This window comes from Melanerpes formicivorus, unplaced genomic scaffold (genome assembly GCF_026170545.1).
Source record: "Melanerpes formicivorus ecotype bairdi unplaced genomic scaffold, bMelFor1.0.p_v2 SCAF_21, whole genome shotgun sequence".
Taxonomy (NCBI): domain Eukaryota; kingdom Metazoa; phylum Chordata; class Aves; order Piciformes; family Picidae; genus Melanerpes; species Melanerpes formicivorus.
This window is the reverse complement of record NW_027142373.1, coordinates 6,634,227-6,659,281: the sequence shown is the minus strand read 5'-3', so window position 1 is coordinate 6,659,281 and position 25,055 is coordinate 6,634,227. Positions and strand designations below refer to the sequence as shown.

Sequence of the window (25,055 nt, the reverse complement as noted above, 5' to 3'; positions counted from 1 at the left end):
GATTTGCAGGTAGCAGAGGCTGAGGCATCACATCCTGCCCCAACCATGCCTCCCCACCATTCTGAATATTTCACTCTAGAAGGGAAACAAAGCAGGCAGCAGGGCACTCCCAGAGCCAGCACCCATGTGCCTGTGCTGCTGGGCGACAGCTCCCACCTCCATCCACCCCTCCTTGGCTGGCAGGAACATGGCATCTTCAGCCTCAAACCTCAAAATCAGAGTGGTTTAGGTTGGATGGGGCCTATAGATGTCATCTAGTCCAACTCCCCTGCAGTGAGTAGGGACATCTTCGACTAGAACAGGTTGCTCAGAGCCATGGACAGCCTGAACTGTAGTGGTTCCAGGGGTGGGGCATCCCCCACCTCTTTGGGCAACCTGTGTCAGTGTTTTACCACCCTCTGTGTAAAAAAAATTCTTCTTTATATCCAGTTTAAATCTCTTTCTTTTAGTTTAAACCCATCACCCGTTGTCCTGTCACAACAAACCCCGCCATAAAGTCTGTCCCCATCTTTCTGATCAGCCCTTTAAGCACTGAAAGGCCACAAGAAGGTCTCCCTGGAGCCTTCTCTTCTCCAGGCTGAACTATCCCAACTCTCAGCTTGTCCTCAGAGCAGAGGGGAAATTTGTTGTGGCCTCCTCTGGGTCCAGCCCAACAGGTCCATGCCTGTCCTGTGCCGAGAGCTCGAGCTGGACCCAGCACTGCAGGTGGAGTCTCAGAAGAGTGGAACAGAGACAGAATCCCCTCACTCCACTTGCTGATCATGCTGCTTCTGAAGCTGCGCCTAAGAGGAGTCTCCTGTCACCCAGCTCAGCCCTGACTCATAGGTCCTACACAAGGAAGGTCTCAGGATGCAGGAACACAGGGTAGGGAGGGTCTGCTGCCATGCAAACCACAAGGAAGAGCAGCCTCTACCCTGGCATGGACACAAATGGAGGGAGACAAATGCAACAGTGAAGAAAAAGACACTATGGATGCCAGCATGGCAGGGACCTCCCCTTTGCCCTGAGGAGACAGGTGGAACAGAACCCAATGTAGAAACCATCCCAGGTTTATTGTTAAAACACAACTAACAACACCTGAAGGCTGCTGAGTGTCCCAGCAGGGCTCACAGCACTGTCACCAGGCTGTGAAAAATGAGGGTGGAGGGAAGGGAGGGAGAGTCCAACCCCAGCTCCAAATCCAGGGGTGTCCAGAGCCCCCCCAGCCCTGCACGGCAGTGGGTGGTGGTCATTTGGTAGCCAGCAGCTGCTTTCGCTGTTGCTCCAGGAGGGCTTTCAGGCAGTCAGCTCTCTGCACAGCCACCTGCAACAGAGCAGGGGAGAGGGAGAGGTGGCTGCACCCCGCAGCAGAGCTGCAGCCCCAGGGGCAGGGAGGGCTGTACCCCCTCACTCACCTCGTACTGCTTCCGGAGGCTGCTCACATTCTCCTCCTTCCTTGCAACTGCTCTTTTCACCCTGAATAGAAGGAAACAGGGAGGCTGAGGACTTCATCCTGGTGCCCAGCCCCAAACGGGGGCTAAGGACCCCATCCCCAGCTGGCCCCATGACCCAAGAGGGCAATTTCAGCACCAAGTGGGGCATGCAGCACCTCTCCCCCAACCCAGACAGCAGTGACTCTGGGCTAGAAGAGCCTTTATTCCCTTGGCGAGTCCTGTAGTTTGGATTGAGTCATCTGTAGGAAGAAGGGGACATTAGCTTCACAAGACTTAATTAATTAACAGGACCACAGGGAAGGGATTTTGTGTTTCCTCCTGTTTCTCAAGCCCATGCTTGCTGCCTCATGGCTGGATTCTTCCCCACAGCTGTCAAGAGCACCAGACGTTCTGCTTCCCAGCCTTTGCCAGGCTGTACGTAAGGGATGGAGGCGAAAAGGGGATCCTGCTTATCTCATACTCAAGGTCTGACCCTGGCTCTCTGAGTGAGTGGGAATCACTCAGCAGACTCTGGGAAAGCCCATTAGCTCCATGTGCTGGTACAACAGCCTCTTCTTACAGCTGGTGGTGAGAGCTCTGCACAGACACCAACAGAGGAACGGCTCTGCCCATCACAGAAACGATTTGTTTCCCCTTCTGATCCTCCTTTCACTTGCAAAATGCCTCCCTCACAGGCACACCCGAGGGGAGAGGAAACCTTGAGTCACCACTTGATGCTGAGCTTAGCTCCCAGCACCATTCCCACTGAGCACAGGACAGAGCTGAGCCCCATGGCACAGCCCTGCTCCCTGCAGCTGACAGCCATGGTGTGTTTTGGGATGTCTCAGCTGCACTCAACCTTGCTGGCCAAGCTCTGACCCAGAAGCTGGCCACACTTTCCCCTACGCTCATGAAGGAAAATCAGTTGCTAAGCCCCTCTGGAGCAGCAAATCTGCTGCAGTCACAGGTATTGGTGCTACCCAGAGCAAAGCTCTCCTGGAGCTGAGCTTAGCCCAGCCGGCTCACAGTGCTCCTGCTTGGGAGGAATCACAGATGGAGCTGGGCTCCACTGCTCACCCCAACAGTAATGTCCTTCAGGCATCCCTGGGGACAGGATGACACAGAGCAGGCCAGAAGTCACAAGGGCTAGAGGGTTCACATAGACTGAGCAAGCAGCCAGCTTGGGAGAGACTCTGCTGCCCGTTTTGCACTGACAGGACTGGAAGCCGTGCCTGAGGATGCAGCATTGCAGACACACTCCTGCAACACGCCCTGGGCTAGCTCTGAACCCACAGCCACAGCTCTGCGCCCAGCTCAGGGCAGCCTCACCTCCTGTGAACCTCCTCCAGCTCTTGGTCCTTCTCCTGCACTATCCTGTCCAGCTCCAGGCGCTGCCGGGCTCTCATCTCTGCCATCTCCACCTTCAGTTGCTTGTTCTCCTCCTCCATCCCCAGCAGCTTGTCAGCGAATTCCTGACGGATCACTTCAGCCAGGCTGCTCCGCTCCTGGGCCAGCTGGTCCCTCACCTGCAGCAGGACACAGAGGTGGCATCAAGGCACTGATCAGCACAGGGTAATGCATGGGGATGGAGGGAGAGAAGCTGGATCCCCAGGCTCTGCTCTTCACCCACTTTCTGGATCTCCTCCACCTCCTGCTCCTTGTGCTTCAGCAGGCCCTGCAGACAAACACTCTCCCCTTCCAGCTCTGCCAGCCGCCCCTTCAGCTCGTTGCAGCGTTCCTGCAGCTTCCTCTCAGACCTCTCCAGCTCCTGGAGCTCCACCTCGTACTTGTCTCGGATCCTCTTAATCCTAGCAAGAGGAAAGGACAGGCAGCCTGGCTCAGCCAGGCACTGCAGCATGCAGAAGTCACTGGAGACATGTGCAGAGGGCTCAGGGAATAGGGGAAGGAGACTAATCCCTGAGGAGCAGGGTCTCACAGGCTCCCTCCTCACTCTCCTCATACCTGTTCTCTGCTGCTCTCTCACATTCCTCCCTGGCAGAGGACATGTCGGCCTCCAGGCGCTCGATCACTAGCTCAATCTCTTTGTCCCTCTCCTTCCTCAGCTCCTCCCGCAGCTCTCGTTCCCGGGAGAGCAGCCAGGCCTCCTGGGGACAGAGATGGCAAACCTTGCCCCAGTCTCGCTTGAGGGTGGCATCTCTGGGGAAGGGCAGCCCTTGCTGTTACCTCTTTCTTTATGTAATTTGCCTCCCAGACCTGCTTCTCCATCTCCAGCTGCTCCTTCAGCACCTTCACTTCTGCCTGTGGAACAACAGGACATAAACTGCTCAGCCCCCACAATGCTGGCTGAGAGCAGGACTCTAGCAGCACCAGCAATCAGCACTGCACAGGGCTCTGTGGCGCCAGCATCCACCATTGCAAATCCAGGGCCCACAGGCAAGAGGAAAACTTGACCTGATGCTGCCTCTCCTGCTCCTCCTTCTCCTTGGTGTACTCCTCCTTCAGTGCCCTGGTGACAGCCGAGCTGCTCTCCTCCAGCTGCCGCCGCAGCTCCTCTACCTCTGCTCTCTGCCTGCCCACATACAGACCACAGCTCCCATTGGAGCAGTCTTGGGATGCTCCCATTTGGCACCCTTCAAGCACCACTGGAGCCTGGCTCAGAGCAAAGGGCCCCACCAGCCCTTGGCCACCCCACCAGCCCTCTCACCTGGCCGCTTGCTGGCTGAGCCGCTCCTTCTCCTCAGCCACCTCGGCATAGAGCCGACGCCGTTGCTGCTGCAGTGCCTGCTCTTCCTGCTCCAGCTGCTGCTCACACCTGTGGGGCACAGCAGCCTCAGGGACACTGATCTGCCACTGATCTTCACCATGAGGGTGGTGAGGCATGGGAACAGGTTGCCCAGGGAGGTGGTAGAAACCCCAGCCCTGGAGGTTTTTAAGGCCAGGCTGGATGTGACTCTGAGCAACTTGATCTAGTGTGAGGTGTCCTTGCCCATGGCAGGGAGGTTGGAACTGGATGATCCTTGAGGTCCCTTCCAACCCTAACAATTCTATGTTCTCGGCTTCTTTGGGCACCTGGGCTGCTGCAAATATCAGGAACCAGCCAGCAGTGCTGGACACTGCCTGCATGCTGTGAGCCCTCAAGCACCCCCAGGCCTCCCCTCACCGCTGCCGTGCCCGCAGGCTCTGCTCCTCCTTCTCCCGCTCCAGCAGGCCCCGCAGCTCCTCCGCCTGCCGGCTGTAGCGCTGGGCTGCGCGCTCGTCCGACTGCAGCAGCTCGGCCTCGTGCAGCAGCTTCAGCTTCCTGATGTCCTGCTTGTGCTTGGCAATCAGTTTTTGGATCTCTGGCTCCAGCCCTGGGGCAGCAGGAAGGACAACTCAACCTTGGGGCTGTCCTGACCCCCAACGCCGCTGCCCTTGGCCCTGGCCAGCCGGCTAGGAGGCTGCCAACGCAGCAACTCAGCAAAGAGGGGCTGGGAAGCAGGAGGGGTGCCAAGCATGCAGGGGGTTTTCTTGACCTGTAGCATCTCTCTCTACCAAACACAGGGTGCAGGGAGGGTCCATGCTGAGCAGCTCTCCCGTGAGCTGCCAGCAGCTTCAACAGCTGCCTGACTGCAGCTAGCGCCAAGGGAACTTGCCCCTACCTTTCACAGTGATTTCTTTGATCTTTTTGGTTTTCTCATCCATCCACTTCTCCCGCCTGATTTTCTCAGTTGCACTCATCAGTTCCTTCAGTTTCTTAATCTCCTGTTTCAAAGCAAAGGGGAAAACTTTAGAGACAAGCAAAGGGAGAAAACTCCTCCTTATCCTGGCAGCTGGGCCATCGAGAAGGAAGATGCAGGCGAGAGCAGACAGCCTGAGCTGTGCACAGAAGCCTTGCACAGCCCTAGCTAGCCACATTCTCCCAGTCCAAAGAAGCAGCTGCATGCTCTGCCTCAGTGCTTTCTCCTCTCTCATGGGATGGGGCTGCTGCTGCCCTTCAGACCTTGAGTGTGGAGGAAAAGAGAAAAACCCTTGGGAATAATCTTGCTGGCTCGGACATGAGAGCATCTACAGAGAGGAGACAGGACTTGGGGCTGCAGATGGTCCTCATGTGCAAGGCAGCCTGTCTGTCTGTCATGAAGGGTCATATGTGAAGATACTTCCTTCTCCAGACTTCTCTGTCCTTGGCATGAAGGACCCTCCAGCAGCAGGACAAGCCCACACCTGCAACAACCCAAAACTCTTCAAAGACTCAGAGGCTGCACAGCCCTGGCATAGCCACTGCTCTCACTTCCTCCTCTGTCTGTATTTACCTCCTCTTCCTCCTCTCCAGCCAAAAAGCTGGAAAAGCACCAGGCCCTGCTACCAGTGGAGCTCTTCCCAGCGCTTCCATTGGCAAAAGCTGGTTTAAGCACTTGACTCCCCACTTCTGCACTGGGGTTTCTGGTGAGAAAGGCAGCAGCTGACAGAAGGCTCAGCCTGGCCAGAAATGGCTCCATTTTGGCACAGGAAGATGATGTGTACAAGGAGGACATGAGACATGTCACAGTTCTAGAGGACAAGTGTGTGCCTGGACACCCAACGGTCGCTGCACAGAGAGGAGCAGGGAATAGCAGGGAGCTGCCTGCACAGCCTGGGACTCACTTTTAGGTAAAAAAGGGGTGGGAAAATAGGATTGGGAAAACAGGGAGAGCCTGAAGACAGCAGCTGAGCACACTGCCTGGGGAGATGGGGTGGAGATGGGGTGAAGATGGGGTGAAACCCTTCAAAGGGCTGACCCAGCTGTTGAGTGAGGGGTTCCCAGCCCAGCCCAGCTGCCTGCAGGCACCTGCAGAGTTGGAGCAAATCCAAGAGTAGAAGGGCAAGGTAAAGAAAAAAAGCAAAGACCACATTTACCTCACAAAAGGGGCCCAAAGTGCGCCAGACCTGGGGAGAAAGAAAGGAGGGGATGGAGACAGAAGTGGAATGACAGAGTCAGGGAGGGGAAGAGAGGCAGGAGGAGAGAGGGACAAAAATCAAGCAGTTGTGTGTGCAGAGAGCAATGGGAAGGGTGGACAGGGAGGTGAGGCACAGCCAAACTGGGATGCACCAAAGGCCCAGCAGCACCATCAGTCATCACAGCTCTGGGCCAAGGGCACAGCTAGTCCTGCCAGGGAGCGTGACACCTGGTCAGGGGTCTGCTCTGGTGACCAGAGGATGCCCACAGGGACAAACGTTACTTGGTAGCTGTTCCCACCACACAGAGGAAGCAGGGAGCCGTCTGGCCAAGCTGGGAGCCCAGGTCAGCAAGAGCAGGGAAAACAAAGGGGATGCAGAGAGAATGTGGAGGGGTCCAGGCATCGTTCCCACCACTGCTGCCCTGCTGCAAGCAGGGAGTGAGACAGAATGGGAGCAGCTCCTCTGCCTCACGCAGGCTGTCAACAGTGCAACCAGCCCCATCCCTCGCCGGGAAGGGGCCCCTCCAGGCACCACACACAGCAGTGCCGTGCTGGCTGCATCCTCTTGGCTGGGCTCAGGAATCAAAAGCACAGCACCACGAGCCAGGCCAGTCCTGTGTGTGAGGGCATCTGTCTGAACAGGCTCAGACAGCTGCAAACGCCTGACCTGCTCCAGAGTCCTGGGCAAGAGCTTGGCTGCAAGGCCAAGTGTGAGCAGAGCCTGGAGGAGCCCCAGGGCCAAGCTGTGAGCCAGCAGCACTTAGAATCACAGAAATGTTTTGGTTGGAAAAGACCTTTAAGATTCCCGAGCCCAAGCATTAACCCAGCACTGCCAGGCCACCACTAAACCATGTCCCACAGCTCCACATCTAATGGGGACTCCACCACTGCCCTGGGCAGCCTGTTCCAGGGTTTGACAATCCTTTTGGGGATGAAATTGCTCCTAATATTCAACCTAAACCTCCTCTGGCACAACACTCCATGTCCTTTGTAACTGTCCCCCCATTTAGCTCTGAGAGCATCCCTGCTCCTGCAAAGGTCGCTGGAAGTCACCCAGCTCAGGAGGACACAGTCACAGGTTCAGACTCTTCTGTGGCATCAGGTTGGTGCCAGCATCTGCCAAAGCAAGACCCCCAGTCACCCTGCAGTCAGGAGAGCTCTGTCCATGGCAGGAGAGGTGGGAAGGTTCTTCCCAAGCAGAGCCCCTGGGAGCTGACACTGTCTCCTGGTCAGTCCCATGCACTTGGCTTTGGGGAGCAGAGGACAGCAGCCTCTTGAGGAGCCAGGGAAAAGCTCCACGGGTGATACGGACCTTCCCTGCACAGAGAAGGGCTCCTCAAACAACCAGACCCCACTGAGGTGAGACAGACTGTACTGCTCTGGGCAGAGGCCTCATCTCACCAAAACTAAGCAGCTTTGGCCACGGCACATCTCTCTCTGTCCCCCACCTTCCCTATCCCCTCACCAGCTCATGCTGCTCCTGCATCTGCGTGATCTTCTTGCCATACTTCTGGTCCACTTGTTTCAGCTCAGCTACCACAGCCTCACACTTCTCACTCAGCACCTTCTTATCATCAATGAGCTGGGCAGAGTCAAGAAGAGGCATCAGGTGGCCAGGCAGGGTAGAGCCACCTCAGCTTCTGGCTTCAGAAGCATCAGTCTGAGCTGAGAGATTACCTGGTCAATGAAGGAGAGATGCCTCTGGATAGCTGCCTCATACTGGTCCCGCTGCAGCTTGAGCTGGTGGCCAAGCTCCTTTTCAGTCTGTTTGATGTGCCGGACAGTCAGTTCCCTCTGCTGAGCCTTTTGGAAGAGACACAAGACATTGGAGGGAGAAGTTACACCAGCCCCAGCATGTGTACAGCAGAGAACTACTGAACCTGGAAGGCACTGCTGGGCCAGGACAAGGAGGAACAGAGTTGAATCAGAGTCCCTGCTGCTCACAGGGACTCACCTCCTGCCTCGCTGTCAGCAAGTAATAAGTGATAGGATGAGAGGAAATGGCCTCAAGTTGTGATGGAGTGGGGTTAGGTTGGACAGGAGGAAAAATTCCTTCCCCAAAAGGGTTGTCAAAGCCTGGAACACACTGCCCAGGGCAGTGGTAGAGTGCCCATCCCTGAAGGGATTGAAAAGTATGGTGCTTAGGTTTAGTGGTGACCTGGCAATGCTGGGTTAGAGGTTGGACTTGATGATCTTAAAGGTCTTTTCCAACCAAAATGATTCTGTGAATCTAAGAACAACCAAACCCCTGGGGACAGGAAGAAAAGGTCCAGCCAAAGTCCTGACTCAGGGTTCCTGTACCAGTCAAGCACCTGCCAGGGAGGGGAGTTTGAGAAATCAGGGGTCAGTGAGCAGAAATCTGAGCAAAGCCACATCAGACTGGGAAGGACCTGGCAGATCTTTGCTGCACTAACAGTGGCTGGGACTGCAGCACAGCCAGCAGCCTCCAGCCCTCCACTGCCATACTTCACTGGGCACAGAGATGGGAAGCCCTATTGGCAGAGCCCTGATCTTGTGCTTCAAAGCCACTGCACCCAGAAAACATCTGCCAAGGGCTGCTGGTTTTCATTGCCCAGCAAGCACGCACATCTGGCTCACACACCAGCGCTGTCTGCAGCAGGCTGATGGTTCTCTTCTTCTCCTCCACTTCCAGCTTCAGCCTCATGATGGAGCTGGTGACCTCCGTGGCAACAGCCGATGCCTGCTCCAAGTGAGCCAGCTCCTCTTCGGAGAGGAGACCCTGTTCACCACGGAACAAAAACAACCATTACAAGGTTGTGGGACTACCTGGAACCAGGACAAGCAAACAGGAGACCTTTCACACCAGCGTCCTTCCCCACCTCTCCAACAGCACCATCTCCAGACAGACTCTTGCCAGCTCTCACCTCTCGCTGTGTGGCTGAGGCAGCCGACCTGGGCCTCTCCTGCTCTGATTTCTCCATCTCATCCAGGAAACTGATAATGCTTTGGAGCTTGGCCTCAGAGAGCAGGGCCCCATCCTCAGGGACCCCTGGGGAGTGGTTCAGCTTCCCAAACTTCTCCAAGTTATCTGCAGTCAGGGAATTGGAGCTGGGCTCCTGCTGGACAGACACAGCTGGGAATGAGCACCCAGGAGAAGGCTTGGGAGAAGAGGTGCTGGCTCTTCTCCATCACTGGGGCCCAGTCCTCCCACTGCATCCCAGGAACTGGCCTTATCCTCTGTGCTAACCCAGCTCCCATCACAGCCCTTGCATAGTTCTAATCCTTCTTGAGGATGTCCAAGCCCTGGCTGCACCAAACTTCTCCACTGCCTTCAGACTCTTCCCCAAAAGGGTTGTCAAGCCCTGGAACAGGCTGCCCAGGGAAATGATTGAGTCACCATCCCTGGAGGGACTTAAAAGCTGTGTATAAGTGACACTTGGGGACACAGTTTAGTGGGGACTTGGCAGTGCTGGGTTAATGGTTGGACTTGATCTTAAATGTCTTTTCCAACCAAAACCACTTTGTGATTCTATGACTTCTTTACTGCCTTCAGACCCTCCCACGGCCTTCTCTGGCCATGGACCACCCACACTTCTCATCTTCCACCACCCAGCAAGCTGTGGGAGAAGGCAGCCCATAGAGGAACCCACTCTCACCAAGCAGCTGTCATGCTGGCTGAGGGTGGATGAAAGCAGCTTGGCCCTTTGCTTACCCCATCTATCCAGGCATATCTTTCCTTCTTGAAGATCTTTGGTGGGGGCAGCAGCTCTGGCTCTTCCTCCAACAGCCTGAGCGTGTCCAGCAGCTCGTTGAGTGTGACCTTGGACTGAGCCCTGCTGACAGCAGTCACCACTGTCTCCAGTTCCTCACCACCTGTCTCTCTGGAGCTCACATCCTAGTGGAGAAGACAACACATCCTGCAGTAAAAGAGTTTGCCAGATCTCCCCAGAATTCAGTGAAGGCTCCAAGGCTGCCCTGTCACTGCAGCTGGTGCCAGGAGACAAAGCCAGACCCACCTGCAGCTTGTCCTCTGCCCCAAGGTCCTGCAAGGGCATGGAGCTGAGGTCTTCAGGGCAGCTTTCCACCGGCTCTGCAGGTAATGAGTGGAAATTGGCCTCTGCAGAAACCAGACAGTTCTCAGGCACTTGCCACGACCAGCCCCTTCAAAACAGCTTCCCAGAGTGAGGACAAACCCCCACCTCCTCCTTCCCCATCTCACACTGCTCCAAAAGCACTGTGGACCTGCAGGAGGGACCCACCAGCATTGTTGGCTTTGGTGACACTGCTGGCTGGACTGCCCTTGCTTGCAGAAGTTGCTTTGGCAGGCTTCTTCTTTGCTCCCCTTCTGCTCTCCTTCACCAGCACAAGCTCTTCTTCTGCCAACCGCTTTGCATCCATAGCCTTTTGGGCCCTTTTCTGGTGCAGTTCCTGTAGGGACAGAGAAGCCATCAGCATCCTGCCCAGCACAGGGTGTGCTTTTGCAGATCTGTGCTGCAAGCTCCTGGAAGACAGCAACAGCCCACACACTTGCTGTTGAAGGGTTAACAAGAGAGCCACAGAATGGTTTGGGTTGGAAGGGACCTCAAGACCATCTAGTTCCAACCCACCTGCAGTGAGCAGGGACATCTTCAACTAGAGCAGGTTGTTCAGAGTCCCTTCCAACTTGACCCAAAATGGTTCCAGGGATGGGGTTCTGGGGAGTCTGCTCCACAGTCTCACCATCCTCAGTGTAAAAATTTTCTTCCTTACATCCAGTTTAAATCTCCCTCTCTTCGTTTCAAACCATCACCCTTTGTCCTGTCACAACAGACCATGCAAGAAGTCTGTCCCCATCTTTCCTATGGGCCCCTTTAAATACTGAATACAAGAAGGTCTCCCTGGAGCCTTCTCTTCTCCAGGCTGAACAACTCCAACTCTCTCAGCCTGGCCTCACAGTAGAGACGTTCCAGCCCCTTGATGATTTTTGTGGCCTCCTCTGGACCCACTCCAACAGGTCCACATCTCTCCTGTGCTGAGAACAAGGACAACTCCAGAGTCAGAAGAATGACTGCTGTCCTTGGGAGCACAGGGGAGGTGGTGGCCATGTTCTCAGCAGCTCCCCATGTGAAGAGGGACAGCTCACACGCCCCTGCACAGTGTCCTTTGCTGCTCCAGAAGGGCCTCCGAATCCCTGGGGCCCCGCACCGCACAGCAACGCTGCCTGAGCCGAGTTTTGGGAAGTCACTTAAAGCACAAGCTCACGTTTGCAAGGCTGCTGCAGCCTTCTCCAGCTGCTTCTCCCCTGACCCACCCCCTCCTCGATGTAACACGATTCCATTTAGGGCAAAGAGAAACTGGGGGTTTAGAAAACTCTTCAGCTGCACCGCAAGCCAGCAGGCAACTCCCCACGGCCTGTGCCAGCCCCTCAGCTGAGCCCCAGCAGCACCCAGCCCCTTCTGGCTGCAGGAGCAGGGTGCAGATGCTGAGGTGCTCCTGCCTGCAGGCACAGTGTGGCACTAAGCCCACCCTGAGGGACCCCCACTCCCAAGCAGTGTCCCTTTCCCAGGGTGCTCCTGTCCTTGGCCTCTCTGAGGAGCTGCACTTACAGTCCCCCTGTCTCGACGTGGTCACCCTTTCCCTAAAATTAGATGGAAACCAGTGCTGTGTTCTCAGGCTCCAAGTGAGCTGCCAAGGCTTGGCAGGAACACAGCAGGGAACGGCTCCATGGCACCTCCATCTCCACAGGGACCACTCCATTTCCAGGCCTGGCTCGAACTCTGCTCCATGCAAAGCCCCCTGAGATGCAGAGGAGGGGCCCCTCCTGCCGCCTCGCAGGAAGATGCCAATGAGCTGGTCCAAGCCAAGCCACGAGGTCCTTGCCTCATCCCTAACCTGGATGGCAGCACGTCGGGCCAGCCGCGCCTTCTCCTCTCGGACCTTCCGCCGTTCCTCCTCCTTCTTCCCCTGCAAATCCAGGATGTTCCCTTCCTCCATCCGCTGCTGCCTTTCCTTCCAGAGAGGAGAGGGAAAAGTGTTACTGAGAGCTCTCCACCCTCCCACAGCAGAGAAGAGGAAAGGGCACATCACACCTGAGCTCATCCCACCTCCAGGCTTTCCATCCTCCCATTTCCCCCCTACTCCAAGCAGGTAAAGCACCCCCAGAAAAAGCTCCACTTCAGAGCAGCTTCTTGTTCTTTAGCTACTCAGTGCAATTTTTAGCCATCTAGGTCTGAAACCGCCGAGGAGAGGAGGTTTAAAAATAGACTCACAGGCAAGAGCTGCGGAGCCTTTCGTTATTGGGATAAATAATTAAACACAAAGCAACACAAATAGCTGCAGATGACAATGTCACTCTCTAACGAGCCAACTCGTTAGTGATTCACTGTGATGAGCCAAGACAGGGTATCCCTCCTCCGGCCACCGGCGTGTCCCAAACAATGAGAGCTCAGCAGGATTTCTGCTGCTGCGGTCAAGTGTCTGCAGCTCATGGGGAGCTGGTAGAGTGGAGCTGTGCAGTGCTGAGCCCAAGGGCTTCCAGCCTGAACCTGCCTGGAACCTAACAGAGTCTTTTCCTCCCCAACACATCCCTGCAGGGACTGGACCCTCCCCAGCTTTCTGGAACGTGAGGGGCTGGCTAGATGCAAAGGCAAAGCCCCTTGGTCTCCAGTAGCTCAGGCCACAATTGGAGGGACTCAAACCCCCAGTTGGTGAGGGTAGTGGGACAGGGGTGCTGGAAAGGTTGGTGCTGTGAGGTGGTGGCCAGGACTCACTTCCCTTTTGGAAGCCAACAAGCGCCCCAGAGCTGCTGCAGCTGCCCTGTGCCGCTGCGAGTGGCGTCGGTACCAGCGCTGGATGGTCACGGCGGCCGAGTTCACCTGCTGGATGAACCTGAGGGGAGAGGAAAGGTCAGTGTGGCCCCAGGCTCCTCCCTGGCCACATCACCCCCGCCCCATGGCAGCAGACAGCAGGTTGCTTGCCCACAGCATCGAGACTTCTGGTGCCTCGCACCCTGACTCAAGGAAGCCTTTCCCCAGGCTGAATTCTGGGGTAGGAGGAAGTTACACCTTTGATGACAACTCAAAGCATGGAGCCAAATCACAAGGAGGCTAAATCAGCCACTGCAAGCACACTAAAAGGGGCCCTTTCCATATCTAAACCCCCAGAGGACAAGAACAAACCAGCACCAGCTCCCCTGGAGCTCACCCCTCTGCCTGGCACTACCCTCCTGCCTCTGCCCACCAGCCACCACGCACCAGCTCTCCTCACCTCTCTGCCTCCTCCTCGGTGACCTCCTTCCTCCAGGGCAGACTGCTGTTGTTGTTGCGGGTCATGATGTTGTTGCTGGAGAAATTCTTCTGAGACTTCACAAGGCTGCTGCTTTCACCATCCTCATTCGAGGTTGCTTTGACAACGTTGCTAAGGAAGATGAAGCTCCTTGGAACCATCCTGCCCTGTCCTGTGCTGCTTCAGCACATGAGCATGGGGGCGGCACAGCCTCCAGGCCAGGATCTCACCACACTTACTTGAGGGAGTTGGGCACCTGGTTGGAGCTTTTGGGTGCAGGGCCTTTCTCAGTGGTGGAGTAGTTGTTGTGCACCATGGTGGTGACACAGTTGCCCATTGCGCCCTTGTTGCTTCTGTTGTGGAGAGAAGATGAGGCATTAGGACTTGCTGGGCCTGAAGAAGACATGCAGCAGTGATGGCTGCTCCCTGCACTGTCACCTTCATCCCAACTATGACCATCTGGGAGCAACTCCCAGGGCAAGGAGCAGGCAAGGCCCCACCAGCAACTTGCCTGCTCCTCGGTAGCTGTTACCCAACATGCAGACAGACAGACAGACACACACACACACACACAGCCCGAGCAGACCTGGCAGCCTGCTCTTCAGGCTCTGCTACGGCCTTGGCTTCAGCCTCTCCTGGCCCTGAAGGGTTCAGGTTTGACTTGTTCCCCTTCCCAGAGTAGCCTCTCCCATGCATCCACCAAGCTCCCATGCAGCTTCCAGATGCATCCTGGCCACACCACCATCACTGTGCCCTGTGCTTGATGCTCATGCCCTGGCAGAGCCAGAGCACCAGCACCCCCTCTTCTGCCTGGCTTTTTCCTCAGTGTAGCTCCTCCCAACACCAGCCTGGTTCCACTTCAGCCTCTCCTACCTGTTGTTGGCGGTGAAGTTGGCTGCCAGAAGCACAGCAGCTTCTTTCCTCCTCATCCCTGCTGGTGGCTCAATGCTGCAGGAGCCGGAGGGGCCCGGGACCACACGTGGCTGATCATCCTGCCATGGAGCCAACAGGTACAAATGCAGGCAAGAACCAAAGCCACCTCCTTGACCATTCTCTTCCTTCACAAGCCAGTCTCTACCCCATGCAAGAAACCACGCAGAGCCACCAGCCCACCTGTCCCAGGGCATCCCCATCCTCACCAAGACGTTCCATGTAGTCTTCTTTTCTGGGGAGGTTTTGCTCAGACTTGTTGGCTTCTTTCTTCCCCCAGAACTGCTCTCAAAGAAGGTCAGGAAGTCTCCTGTCTGGTCTGAGCTTTAGCCCAAATCCAGGAAAGGCAAAGAATCATAGAATCATTTAGGTTGGAAGAGATCTTTAAGATCATCAAGTACTCATTAACACAGCACTGCCAGGTCACCACTAAACCATGGCCCTCAGCACCACATCTACACCTTTTTTAAACACCTCCAGGGCTGCCATGAGCAGCCTGTTCAAGGCCTTGACAACCCTTTTGGGGAAGAAATTGATCCTCATGTCCAACCTAAACCTCCCCCCAGAAGAACCTGAGGCCATTCCCTCACCCTTGTGAGAAGAGACCAAGCCCCACCTCACTCCAAACTCCTTTCAGGCAGTTGTAGAGAGGGAGAATGTGTCCCCTCAGCCTCCTTTTCTCCAGGCTAAACAACCCTAGGCCCCTCAGCCACTCCTCACAAGAAGAATGCTCTAGACCAGCTTTACTGCCCTCCTCTGAACACACTCCAACACCTCAATGTCCTTCCTGTAATGAGGGCCCCAAAACTGAACCAAATGTTTGAGGTGCAGAGAGGAAGAGGGAGCATGTGTTGTGGAGCTAACCTTGCAGGCAGATACACGGCACAGGACAGCTATAGCAGCTTCTCATCTCACACCAGCTGCTTCAGCAAGAAGCTGTGGCAGAAGTTGTGGCAGAGCACTGACAACACGCATGGCACACAGATGAGGCACAACTACCTCATGACAGGGAGGAGGAAAGGGATGAGAATCACTGCACAGCCATGAAATCTATCAATGATTCACCTCCACACAGAGCTTTGGATTTCAGCTTTAGATGTGCACAGACAGAAAAGTTTTATTAAAGGGATGAGCACAGGGTAGAACAGAAGAGGGTGTTGAACTAGGTGCCCTCTAAAGGCCCCTTCTAACCCACAAGATTCTGTGATTCTATGAAACTCCCAATTCAGAGACAGCCCTAGGAGGTCACTGCAGACAGAAGGAGAACTTTTAGTCTCCTGACACAGCCCAGAGGGCCCATGAGGGGTTGCTGTAATTGAACAGCTCTGTCCTTGTATCTATATTGAGTGTCTTGTGTGACAGAGGCTTCCCAGACACAGCAATAGCCTCCATTTCCCCAAATCCTAATCGGGTGAGCTCCTCCCCCAAGCAAAACTCCCAACTTTGACGTCGCCAGGCCACGGTGCAACACTCAGGATGGATGAGAAAGCTTAATGCACAGTTTTGAGAGGCATCACAGGACAAGAGAGGTGAGGTGGATGGGGGCTGGTTTCACACAGTCAGGACAGACAGACACCAGTGGCTGGAGCCATACCTGCGTGTGCTCTTGACCTGCTGGTTAACCTGGGTGGTGCTGTTGGACCTCCGGAGGTTGTTCATTGCCCGAGATCCTGCATCTTCCTGTGGGTAGGAGAAGGTCATGTTCAGCAGTGATGTTAAGGAGGAGCACAGGTAGGCAGGACTAGGATGTCAGGCATCCTAAAATAGCACTGTTGGTGGTCCTACCCCCCCCACACACACCTTTAACACATCCCTGACATGGTGTTTCTGATATCCCCATGCTGCCAGACTCTCCTTGAGGCAGTGCAATGACACCTTGCTCCCCACTGCTGCTGAGCCAGCAGAAACACTCTGGTCTGTGTGAGCTCCCCAGTGAGAAAGGCCACATTTGTTAACCTGGGAAGGAGCGTGCAGGAAGGCTGCCAAGGCAGCAGGCATTACTCAGCAATGAAAGCAGAGACTGCTGCTGGATCTTAAGAGAGCCCAGAAAGTACCTGGATCCTATTCACTGCCGAAAAAGCACCCACAAAAACCTCCATTCAACGACACCCCACGTCCCCAGCTCTGCTGAGCCCAGCAGGAGCAGTGAATGCTCAGCAAGGAGCAGCCAGGGGCTGAAAACCACAGCATCCAGCAGAAGGTAGCAGGAGCCTGGGGGTTTCCAGAAGGAAATCAGCACAGGGAGGAGAGGAGGGCAAGGCAGGGACCTTTCCAGCCCTGGACTCACCAGTGTGTTCCTCTTTGGTTTGCCCTCGGCGGTGACCGAGACGGAGCGCACCATGTGCTTGGCAGGAGAGGCGCTGCCAGGGCGCCGCCAGACCGGCGCAGGGAGGCCAGTCAGGCTCAGCTCCATGTCACCAGCACTGCCACCCTGGAAGGAGGAACTGCTGCGGGTGCTCTTCATGCTAGAGCAGAGAGAAGGAACCCTGCAGCACAGCACAGAGAGGTGAGGGCCGAGGGAGCACATCCAGCCTCGTGCTCCCAGCTGTGTCCTACGAGCAGCAACAGCACAGAGAGCTGTAACGCTTTTCATGCAGGACAAACTACCTCCCTCTGTCTTTCCATGTGGCAAGGAACTCTGAACACCAGCCCTGGAGAGGCTCCTGGTGAATCCCCACAGTGCCCAACCCCAGCAGTCACCTCCTCACTGCTCTGACCTAATACCCTGGGCATCCCACACCCTCCTGCCCCATTTACAGGTCAGGACACTCAAAGAATGCTCCTTCACTCTGTACAGACCTTGCCCCTTGTGCTGAGGCCAGGGGTTCAGCTCACCCAGCACCCTGCAAAGGGCAGTCATACTGAAGAAGCAACTGGGCAGCTCCTGAGGTAGCCTCCCACCAAGAGCTCCCCGTTTCCACTGAGCACCTCTTCGGAAGCAGCTGTGCCCTCTCCATCGACACAGAGAGAGCCAAGCCCCTTTCCCAGCTCAGGAGGTGGTACACTCCCTACTTTATCCCTTTGCATCTCCTCTTGCCACAGAGTTCAGCCAGGAGCCTTTGCTGTCCCCAGGCAAATGCCACTGCAACACCACCAAGCCATCCCTAAACCCATCCTCCCCAGCAGGTCTGATTTCACTCCCCCTCCCCTGGGGCTCCACCGCAGACCTTGGCAATGCCTCAGGCTCCAGCCGCACGGGTAAACAAAAGCCTCTCGATGGAAACCGCCAGGCTCACACCACCACAACAGAGCTCAGGCCCAGAATCCAGGCCTCAGCCTCCCAGACCCACCCCTCAGGCTCCAGCCCTAAGCTCAGGCCCAGGACACTCCAGGTCCAAGCTCCCAAGGCTCAGCCATCCTGGGATCCGCCAGATCCCAAGTCGCTCATGCCCCCATGGTGCAGACTTCCGGGAGCACAGGGACTAGGACTCTCCGGGCTCCCCATGCCCCAGAAGCTCATGATCCCCAGATCCCAAGGCCCAGGAGCCTCAGGGTCTCTCAGGATCCAGGTCCCAAGCCCCTGTGCCCCCAGACCAGGCCACCAAGGTCCAGGCCACCAGGATCCCAGAGACCAGGATGCACAGGCTCCCCATGCCTCAAAACCCCAGAATGCCCGGATCCCCCAGCCCTCAAGCCACAAATCCAAGCTCAGCTCCTAAGGCCCAGACCTCCCAGAATCGCCCAGTTCCCAAGCCCCTCATGACTCCACGGTCCAGAACCCCAGGCCCCTAGGACCAGGTCTCCAGGCCTACTGAGGGGTCAGCAACCAGGGTGAGGCCTGGGCTGCTGCCGGAACTTCAGCCCCGGCCTCCGATCTCACCCGAGGCTCTGACCTCGTCCTCCCCTACCTCTAACCCCCTCCATTACAATGCCCTGGCGGCTCCCGTACCCCCAGTCCCGGTCCCGGTGTCCCCGCTTCACGCCGCCCCCTCGCTGCAGCCGCCGTTGTCAGAACCCCGCCCGCTTAGTGGGCGGGAAGATGCAGCCACCAATAGTAAAGGGAAGGCGGGCAAGGAAGGTCACAGTGATTGGCTGAGGAGCTGAAAGGGGCGTGGCAAAGGATGGTGATGGGCTGTGCCTTCCCTATAAAGGGCATGGACGCAGCTATGGGGTAGGCCCAGTACTGAAGTGGAGAGGAGGGGTACCTGTGGGGCAGGGCAAGTCGTAGGAGAAGTTCTGGGGCAGGTTCAGCTGTGGGGGTCTGTGGAGCAGGCCCACCTCTGGGGCAGGAGGAGCTCTGGGACGGGTCTAGTTGCAGACCAGTGGGGGGATCTGTGGGGCTGGGAGAAGTCTGGGACAGACGCGCAGGAAGAAGTCACCAAGCTCCTAGACCCAAGGCTGGGGTTTATTGATGGGTCCCAGCCCCACTGGGGTGATGACTTCTCTCACCTCACCCCCACAGCTGCTTGAGCTGAGGGCAGAGGCAATGGGTAACCCCCAGGAGAGTCCCATGGCCATGCTGGGGTCCCCAACCTGCCTCTCAGCTCTGCCTCCATCACAGACCTCTGGAGCAAGGGCTGCCAGCAGCTATACCATGCTGCTGGTGCCAAGAAACTGAGGGGCTTTTGGCAGCAAAACCAGTGAGAGAGACATTATAACCTTATCAAAACCCTGGGCCCTGATACCACTTCACACCATGTCGCCTTGGCAACCCCCCAGCACTCCCCTTCCCTTGGGGTGGGTGGGGCTTCCTGTTTGCTTTCCCATAGGTGAAGCTGGGGGGACTGAGACCTCTGCCCCCACTGCTGCTGGTGTCTCCTGCAGAGCAACCATGGCAGGACAAGTCACACAGCGAGGGACAGCAAAGCCCCCACAGCCCCCAGGAGCCCAGCAGCAGCTACATGTTGAGAAAGGCAAAGGCTGAGGGCTGTTGGCTGCCCTCTGTGTCCATCTGTCTGTCCTGGGGCTGGGACACTGTCCGTGGCTCTTCTAGTGGAGAGTCCGAGCAGAGCACTGAGCCAGGCCGAGCCACCAGCTCCATACCAGCAAAGAGGGACAGGCTGTGGGAAGGCACAGGTGTGCCCAGAGTGTCCTCTGCCAGCCTGCTCACCACATCCTGCTCACAGGGACAGGCTGGCACCACAGCACTGGGTTGCTTGTGGGTCTCCGCTTCCAGCCCTTGCTCCTCGCTGCAGGGTGATGGAGGCACAGGCGGTGGGGCTGGGCTCAGAGGGGTGAGGATGCTCTCTCCTGCCAGGGCTGGGATGTCTGCCAGCAGGTCCCCAGGGCACCGGGCTGAGCCCACAGCCATGGTGGAGGGGTCTGGTTTCTTTGGGGAGGGTTGGCCCCTGCAGAGAGCCTCGAACTGCCGCAGGATCTGCGAGGAGACAAGTGGGACAGGTGGGAGTGGGAGCAGCAGCAGGAAGGAAGCTCAGCCCTGGAACCTTTTCCCAGTGCTGGGCATCAACCCTGGCTGTCCCCTCCCAAGCCTCAGTTTCACCTCCTAAGAAGCATCACACTCTGGGAGAAGTGGACATCTCCTGCCCCTCTGGGACATGCACAGAACCATTCCCAAGGGCTGGGTGACACCAGAATTGGCAGTACAGTGCCTGGGAAGCCCCTAGCCCCAGGGAGAGGGAAATGAGGACATTCTAGGAGTCACCTTGGTTGCTCGGTTGGCAACAGGGCCAGGGCTGCCTTGGCTGAGCTGCTGGAGGTGCTGCCGAGTCCCAGCAAAGAGCTGATCCAGGGAGAGCAAGTCAGAGCACATGAGTGAGGAGATGGCACACATGGACCTCTGCAGGGAGAAGAGTGCATCTGAGCCAGGCAGGCATCAAAATGCTGTACCCTGCCACACCAGAGCCCAGGGTGGGCACACACTGGCAGCACACAAGGCCTGCCCCGTGCTCACCATGCGGACGCTGTCAGTGGGGTCCTCCAGTGCCTGGCTGAGCAGCTCCAGCACCACCTCACAGTTCAGCAGCCCACACCTGGCCAGGAGGAAGGGGTTATGGCTGCACCAGCCTTGTGCAGGTGGGAGCAGCCCTCCTGCCCGAGAGAGTTTTAGCCCTGGAGACCTGGGCCAAGGCAGCCAAGGGAGCAAGAAGGGCTCAGGCTGCCCCACCAAGCCCCTGGAGCACTCCCTACCCAGCCCCACAGGGAGTATCCACCTCGAGCACTTACTCCTTGACAAAGTGCTGTGCTTCCTCCCTGGTAAGGAAGACCCTGGCACCGTGGGTCAGCGCTGACACCAGGCTCACCTCTCGCAAGCAGTCACCCAAGCTGTCAGTGTCCACCCTGCTCAGGGAGATGCCTTGGTGGGGACAGGGGCCAGCCCTGCTCCCTCCCGGGGTCCTAGAACAGACCACACTGCCCTCCCGTGGGCAGGAACCCCTCCCAGATCACCTTCCCTGCTCAAGGCTGTGCCCACACCCAAGGGCACCATTTCTGGAGGTGCAAGAAGCACCTCCAAAGGTCCCGAGTTGGGAGAGGATGCCCCCACAGCCCTACCCTCACCTCTCAGTGCCTTGGGTCAGCTCCCGGCTGGCCCCGGAGTGGCTGTCACTGCCTGACTTGCTGCAGGAGTCCGAAGTGCGGCTCAGCTCACCGTGCCCCTGCGAGGAGTCCTGGGAGCTGTGCCCGCTGTCTGCCTCCTCCCAGCCGCCCCCAGCCAGCCCTGGCTGGTGCCTCACTGCAGGAACAGTGAGGTGCTGAGCCCCAAAGCAGTCCCAGCACCTTCTGCAGGCCCCCACCAGCCCCCCCGGCAGCCACTGGCCGCCTCAGCCCAGCGGAGGGGGGACCTGCCTCGGATGCTGCGAGCCACGGTGGCTGCTGGTGGCTTCACAGCCCCAGGTGGGCTCCTGGCAGGGGAAGGAGCTCGCACAGGCTCGTAGGAATCTTCATGGATCTCCCTGTGGCCAGGCTGGGGCCCCTCTGGGGAGGGGAGCACAGCGTGGGCCACTGCCTCGGCTGCTCGCTGGATGGTGCTGAGCAGGGCTTCCCCTGTTGATGCTGGGCAGAGAACAGGAGGTGAGACAGGAGCTTTCTGGGGAGCCCAGCCCAGCTCCGGGACACCCAGCACCCCATAGGGTGTCATGATGGAATAGTGGGGACCTGCCAGCAGAGAGAAACAGCCCTGACGAGGACCTCCATGGCTGGGGCATCAGGGCAGTACCAAGCAGGGGACTCATGTGGGGTGAGGGCAGAGCCAGGACTCACCAGAGCCACTTTTCTCACCGCTGAAGCCAAATCCTTGCAAGGAGCTGCAGAGGCTGGGGCTAGAGCCCATACCTAGGGGAGGTACAAGGCACATTCAGGGGAAGCAGAGGCATTTGGTGTGCCCTTCCACTGCTCCTCCTCCCTCTTGCAAGCACAGGGAAGTGCATGAGGTAGCTAGGAGAAGCTGGGATCAGGGCAGTGTCACTCACTCCTCCAGACCCTGCCCTCAACCCCAACAGCCCCCCTGGCCAGTGGACTCTTGGCACACTCCCCCACAGCTCCAGCTGCAGGACCCAGGAGAGGGCTGTGAGGGGCCTGCACTTACCTGTGGGAGGCAGGGGACGGGCAGGCAGCATAGCAGGTTGTGGGAGCGGTGCATCAGAAAAGAGAATGCTGGCCAAGTCCTGACAGGAGAGATAGGAAGTGTGGGGACAGTGCTGGGGAACACTGGTCACCCTGACTAGGCCATGAAGCTGGGACCTGGGAGGCAAAGTTGCCCTGACACTCCTGACAGGATCCCAGCAGTCTGCTTGCAGGGGCTGGCACTCACCTGTGCAGCTGCTCGGACCTTCTGGTTCAAGCTGTTGCCATGGAGAGGATCTGGGGGCCCAGAGAACACTGCAAGGCACGAGGTTGTGAGGCCTGGAGGATAGCCAGCTCCCAGAAACAAGGCAGAATGCGGCAAGACCACATCACTGGCCAGCACTCAGCCTCTGGAGCAGCCCTGGATGCAGAAACTGCCCTGGGCTTTCCCCACAGCCAGGCTGAGTTCTCCAGCACCACGCAGGGCTGCTCCTCACTCTCCTTGCTCTGTTACCTGCTGCCTCCCGGATGAAACAAGCATTCCTCTTCAGATGCAGGATGAACTGGGGGGAGCCCTGGGTGCATGTGTGCAGCAGGATCTTCAGCACCTACAGACACAGGGCTTGGGGTGAGAAGACCAAGTTGTGGCTGCCCTGCCAGCCCTAGGTCCTGTGACAATGCCCATGCTCTTGCCCACCACCCTGGCCTTGGGGGTCTTCTGCAGCCTTTTAGGGGAGCCCTGCAGCAGCCACCCCCCTCACCACCACCCACCTACCTTCAGCTTGACATGGCAGGAGTTGCTCTGCAGGCGGTTGAGGAGATATTCCAGCAGGCATTGGCTGCTGCCAGGCGACTCATGGGAGATCTCTGGGGTGGGGGTTAGGGATCCTGTTCCCCCCACGGGGACCATATCAGAGGGCAGAGCCTCACTCCGTTGTGCTTCAGCTTCCCCAGGGCCCGCAGCTGCCCCTGCCTAGACCTACAGGCCTCCCACAGCCAGCCCAACCCCCGGAGCTGGCCCGTGGATCCCTCCCTGCTCCCCGTTGCCCCTCTGCACCCCCCAGAAGGATACTGGCGATCTCCTCAAACAGGTACCCGGGGCAGGGGACGTCGTCGTCTGCTGTGCCTCGTAGCAGCACCGGCAGCTGCAAAAAAGAGAAGGGATGGTGTGAGAGAAACCGGGCCTGCACCAGGGTCCAGACCTATGCAGGACCGAGCCTGGTCCTGCTAGCCCAGCAAGGCCACTCTAGAAGCCCCCCACACTACCGCAGCAAGGTCACATCGCTGCATAACTACCGCAGCCCTCGAAACGAGCGACGCCACAGCTCTGACACAGGAGTGAAAGGGCAGGGCAGGGCTGCCTCGGCAACACCGCGAGGCCCCGACCTCGGACAGCACACAGGGGAAGGTGCAGCGATGACACACGGGGGGGGAGGGGGTGAGGACGGGGCAGTGGCGTCACGGCCTCAGGCAACCCCCCGACCCGTACCCAGCCCGTACCCGGCCCGTACCCGGCTCAGGAAACTCAACCGGTCTCTCAGCGGCGCCGCCATGACACTGCCGGCACGACTGTGCCCGGCCCTACAGCAGCCTCACGGCTCCGCCCCGCGGAAGCTGCTGAGCACCAATGAGGATGCTAGACACTGCGACTTGGCCAGTCATCGGCGAGGGAGGGCGGGTCTAGGGGCGGAAGTGGCTCCCAAGAATGAGGCCGGCAGCAACAGGGCGGGAGATGGGAAGTAAACAACCGCATCTCTGCCAATCAGAGCTACCAGCAGCCAGGGGCCAATTACAAAGGGATCGGGAGGCGGGCAACAAATCCATGCTGTCGGCAAGCCTATCCCACCGCCCCGAGAAGGCTGAAGGGGCCGACCTTTCGCCATCATCCAACCATAAGCAGTATATTTTGATGGGCGTTCCATGGACGCCCAACAGGAGCGCGCGGAGCGTTGATGAGCGGGGCGAGCGGCCAATAACGGTTGCTGCATGATGGCAGCGCTCAGGCTGTGAGGAGGCGGCGGCGATGTCGGGCCAGGGAGTCTGGCTGCGGGCACGGGCGCGGCTGCGGCGGTTCCCCGCGCTGCTGGCGGGCTGCGGGGAGCAGGTGGGGCCGGACCGGGTCAGGGTGGGGATCGGCTCCGGGAGACGCCCGGCGAGCCCTCTCCCGTTCCGTGTCGTTCCTCTCAGGCGGCTGCTTACGGCCGGTGCGTGGCGGCGGCGGCGGGCGGGACGGCGGAGCTGCGGCGGGACGCCTGCCTGGAGGAGTTCCGGGCGCTGCGGGACTGCTTCGACCGGGCGGTAGGTCCCGGCGGTTTAGAGGATCGGCCCCGAGCACGGGGACCCCGAACTGAACCGCGGTTCTTTGGCAGGCGAAGGCGACGCCGAAGTAAATTCGGGAACGGCCCCGGAGCCCCTCACCCCATGCACCGGACTGGAGGAGCTTCGGACAAATAAAAACCTCTAAAATCTAAACCGGGTTGTGCTTAAATTACAGAACAAAGAGCAGGAGAGAGGCTAGCGGCAGAGCCCCCAGCCCCGGGGGAAGAGGAACCGAGTGGCCCCGAGCTGCCAAACGGTCACCAAGACCCCACCCGCTACCCGTCCCGGAAGGAGCAGCCTCTCATTGATTTGTTTCGGTTGGAGGAGACCTCTAAGGTCAAGTCTTAACTATTAACCCAGCACTGCCAGGCACCACTAAACCACATTCCTCAGTACATCTACACAGCTTTGAAAACCCTCCAGAGATAGGGACTCCACCACTGCCCCAGGCAGCTCGTTCCAAGGCTTCACAACCCTTACAGTGAAGAAATTGTGCCCAATATCCAACCTAAACCTCCCCTGGCACAACTTCAGGCCATTTCCTCTCGTTCCTCACACCCCCTGGGCTTTAACCTACACTTGGTGGAGCTCTCTGCAATTCTCTCCAGCTGCAGTCTTAGGTTCAGCCCTGCTTGCAAGCTCCAGCTTTGCTCAACAGCAAAATGTCCTGCAGCAGTAGAAACCGAGGCAAGACACTGGCCCCAGTGTGTCAGGAACTCTGTGAACAGCTGGGCACAGGGTGCTTGGGGAAAACAGCCCCTGTCTGAAGGCTCCTGCTCTGGCAGCAGGTCTGCTGCAGCTGCTTGATCCCCTGAATGTCAAATTAGACTTTTTT

General features: G+C 57.8%; 2 protein-coding genes across 9 annotated transcripts; both read right to left on the bottom strand.

The window, feature by feature from the left end:
• Positions 1 to 1,033: 1,033 nt before the first annotated feature.
• On the bottom strand, positions 1,034 to 18,406 carry CEP131 (centrosomal protein 131). 8 transcript variants are annotated; one of them, XM_068151230.1, is made up of 27 exons: positions 18,330 to 18,406; positions 16,728 to 16,926; positions 16,035 to 16,120; positions 14,650 to 14,764; positions 14,384 to 14,502; positions 13,750 to 13,863; positions 13,493 to 13,642; positions 12,997 to 13,114; positions 12,119 to 12,235; positions 10,507 to 10,675; positions 10,264 to 10,364; positions 9,960 to 10,142; positions 9,172 to 9,366; positions 8,874 to 9,026; positions 7,964 to 8,089; positions 7,752 to 7,868; positions 6,246 to 6,275; positions 5,012 to 5,114; positions 4,534 to 4,723; positions 4,078 to 4,185; positions 3,825 to 3,942; positions 3,597 to 3,671; positions 3,375 to 3,517; positions 3,043 to 3,220; positions 2,742 to 2,938; positions 1,395 to 1,455; positions 1,034 to 1,303 (listed from the first exon to the last, which is right to left on the bottom strand). In XM_068151230.1, the coding sequence occupies exons 2-27, from the start codon at positions 16,902 to 16,904 to the stop codon at positions 1,229 to 1,231; spliced, it is 3,318 nt and encodes a 1,105-aa protein (XP_068007331.1). In that variant the 5' UTR covers positions 16,905 to 16,926; positions 18,330 to 18,406; the 3' UTR covers positions 1,034 to 1,228. The 8 variants fall into 8 exon arrangements, with proteins under 8 accessions (XP_068007331.1, XP_068007332.1, XP_068007333.1 ...); XM_068151231.1 differs by having other exon boundaries at positions 9,172 to 9,363; XM_068151232.1 differs by having other exon boundaries at positions 8,889 to 9,026; positions 9,172 to 9,363.
• A 65-nt stretch (positions 18,407 to 18,471) lies between these two features.
• TEPSIN (TEPSIN adaptor related protein complex 4 accessory protein) lies at positions 18,472 to 23,471 on the bottom strand. Its single transcript, XM_068151239.1, has 13 exons — positions 23,413 to 23,471; positions 22,974 to 23,046; positions 22,677 to 22,768; positions 22,416 to 22,509; positions 22,149 to 22,216; positions 21,924 to 22,002; positions 21,599 to 21,670; positions 21,185 to 21,391; positions 20,897 to 21,071; positions 20,564 to 20,677; positions 20,292 to 20,370; positions 20,043 to 20,177; positions 18,472 to 19,757 (listed from the first exon to the last, which is right to left on the bottom strand). Exons 1-13 carry the CDS (start codon positions 23,452 to 23,454, stop codon positions 19,278 to 19,280), a joined length of 1,710 nt encoding a protein of 569 aa, XP_068007340.1. The 5' UTR covers positions 23,455 to 23,471; the 3' UTR covers positions 18,472 to 19,277.
• Positions 23,472 to 25,055: the final 1,584 nt, after the last annotated feature.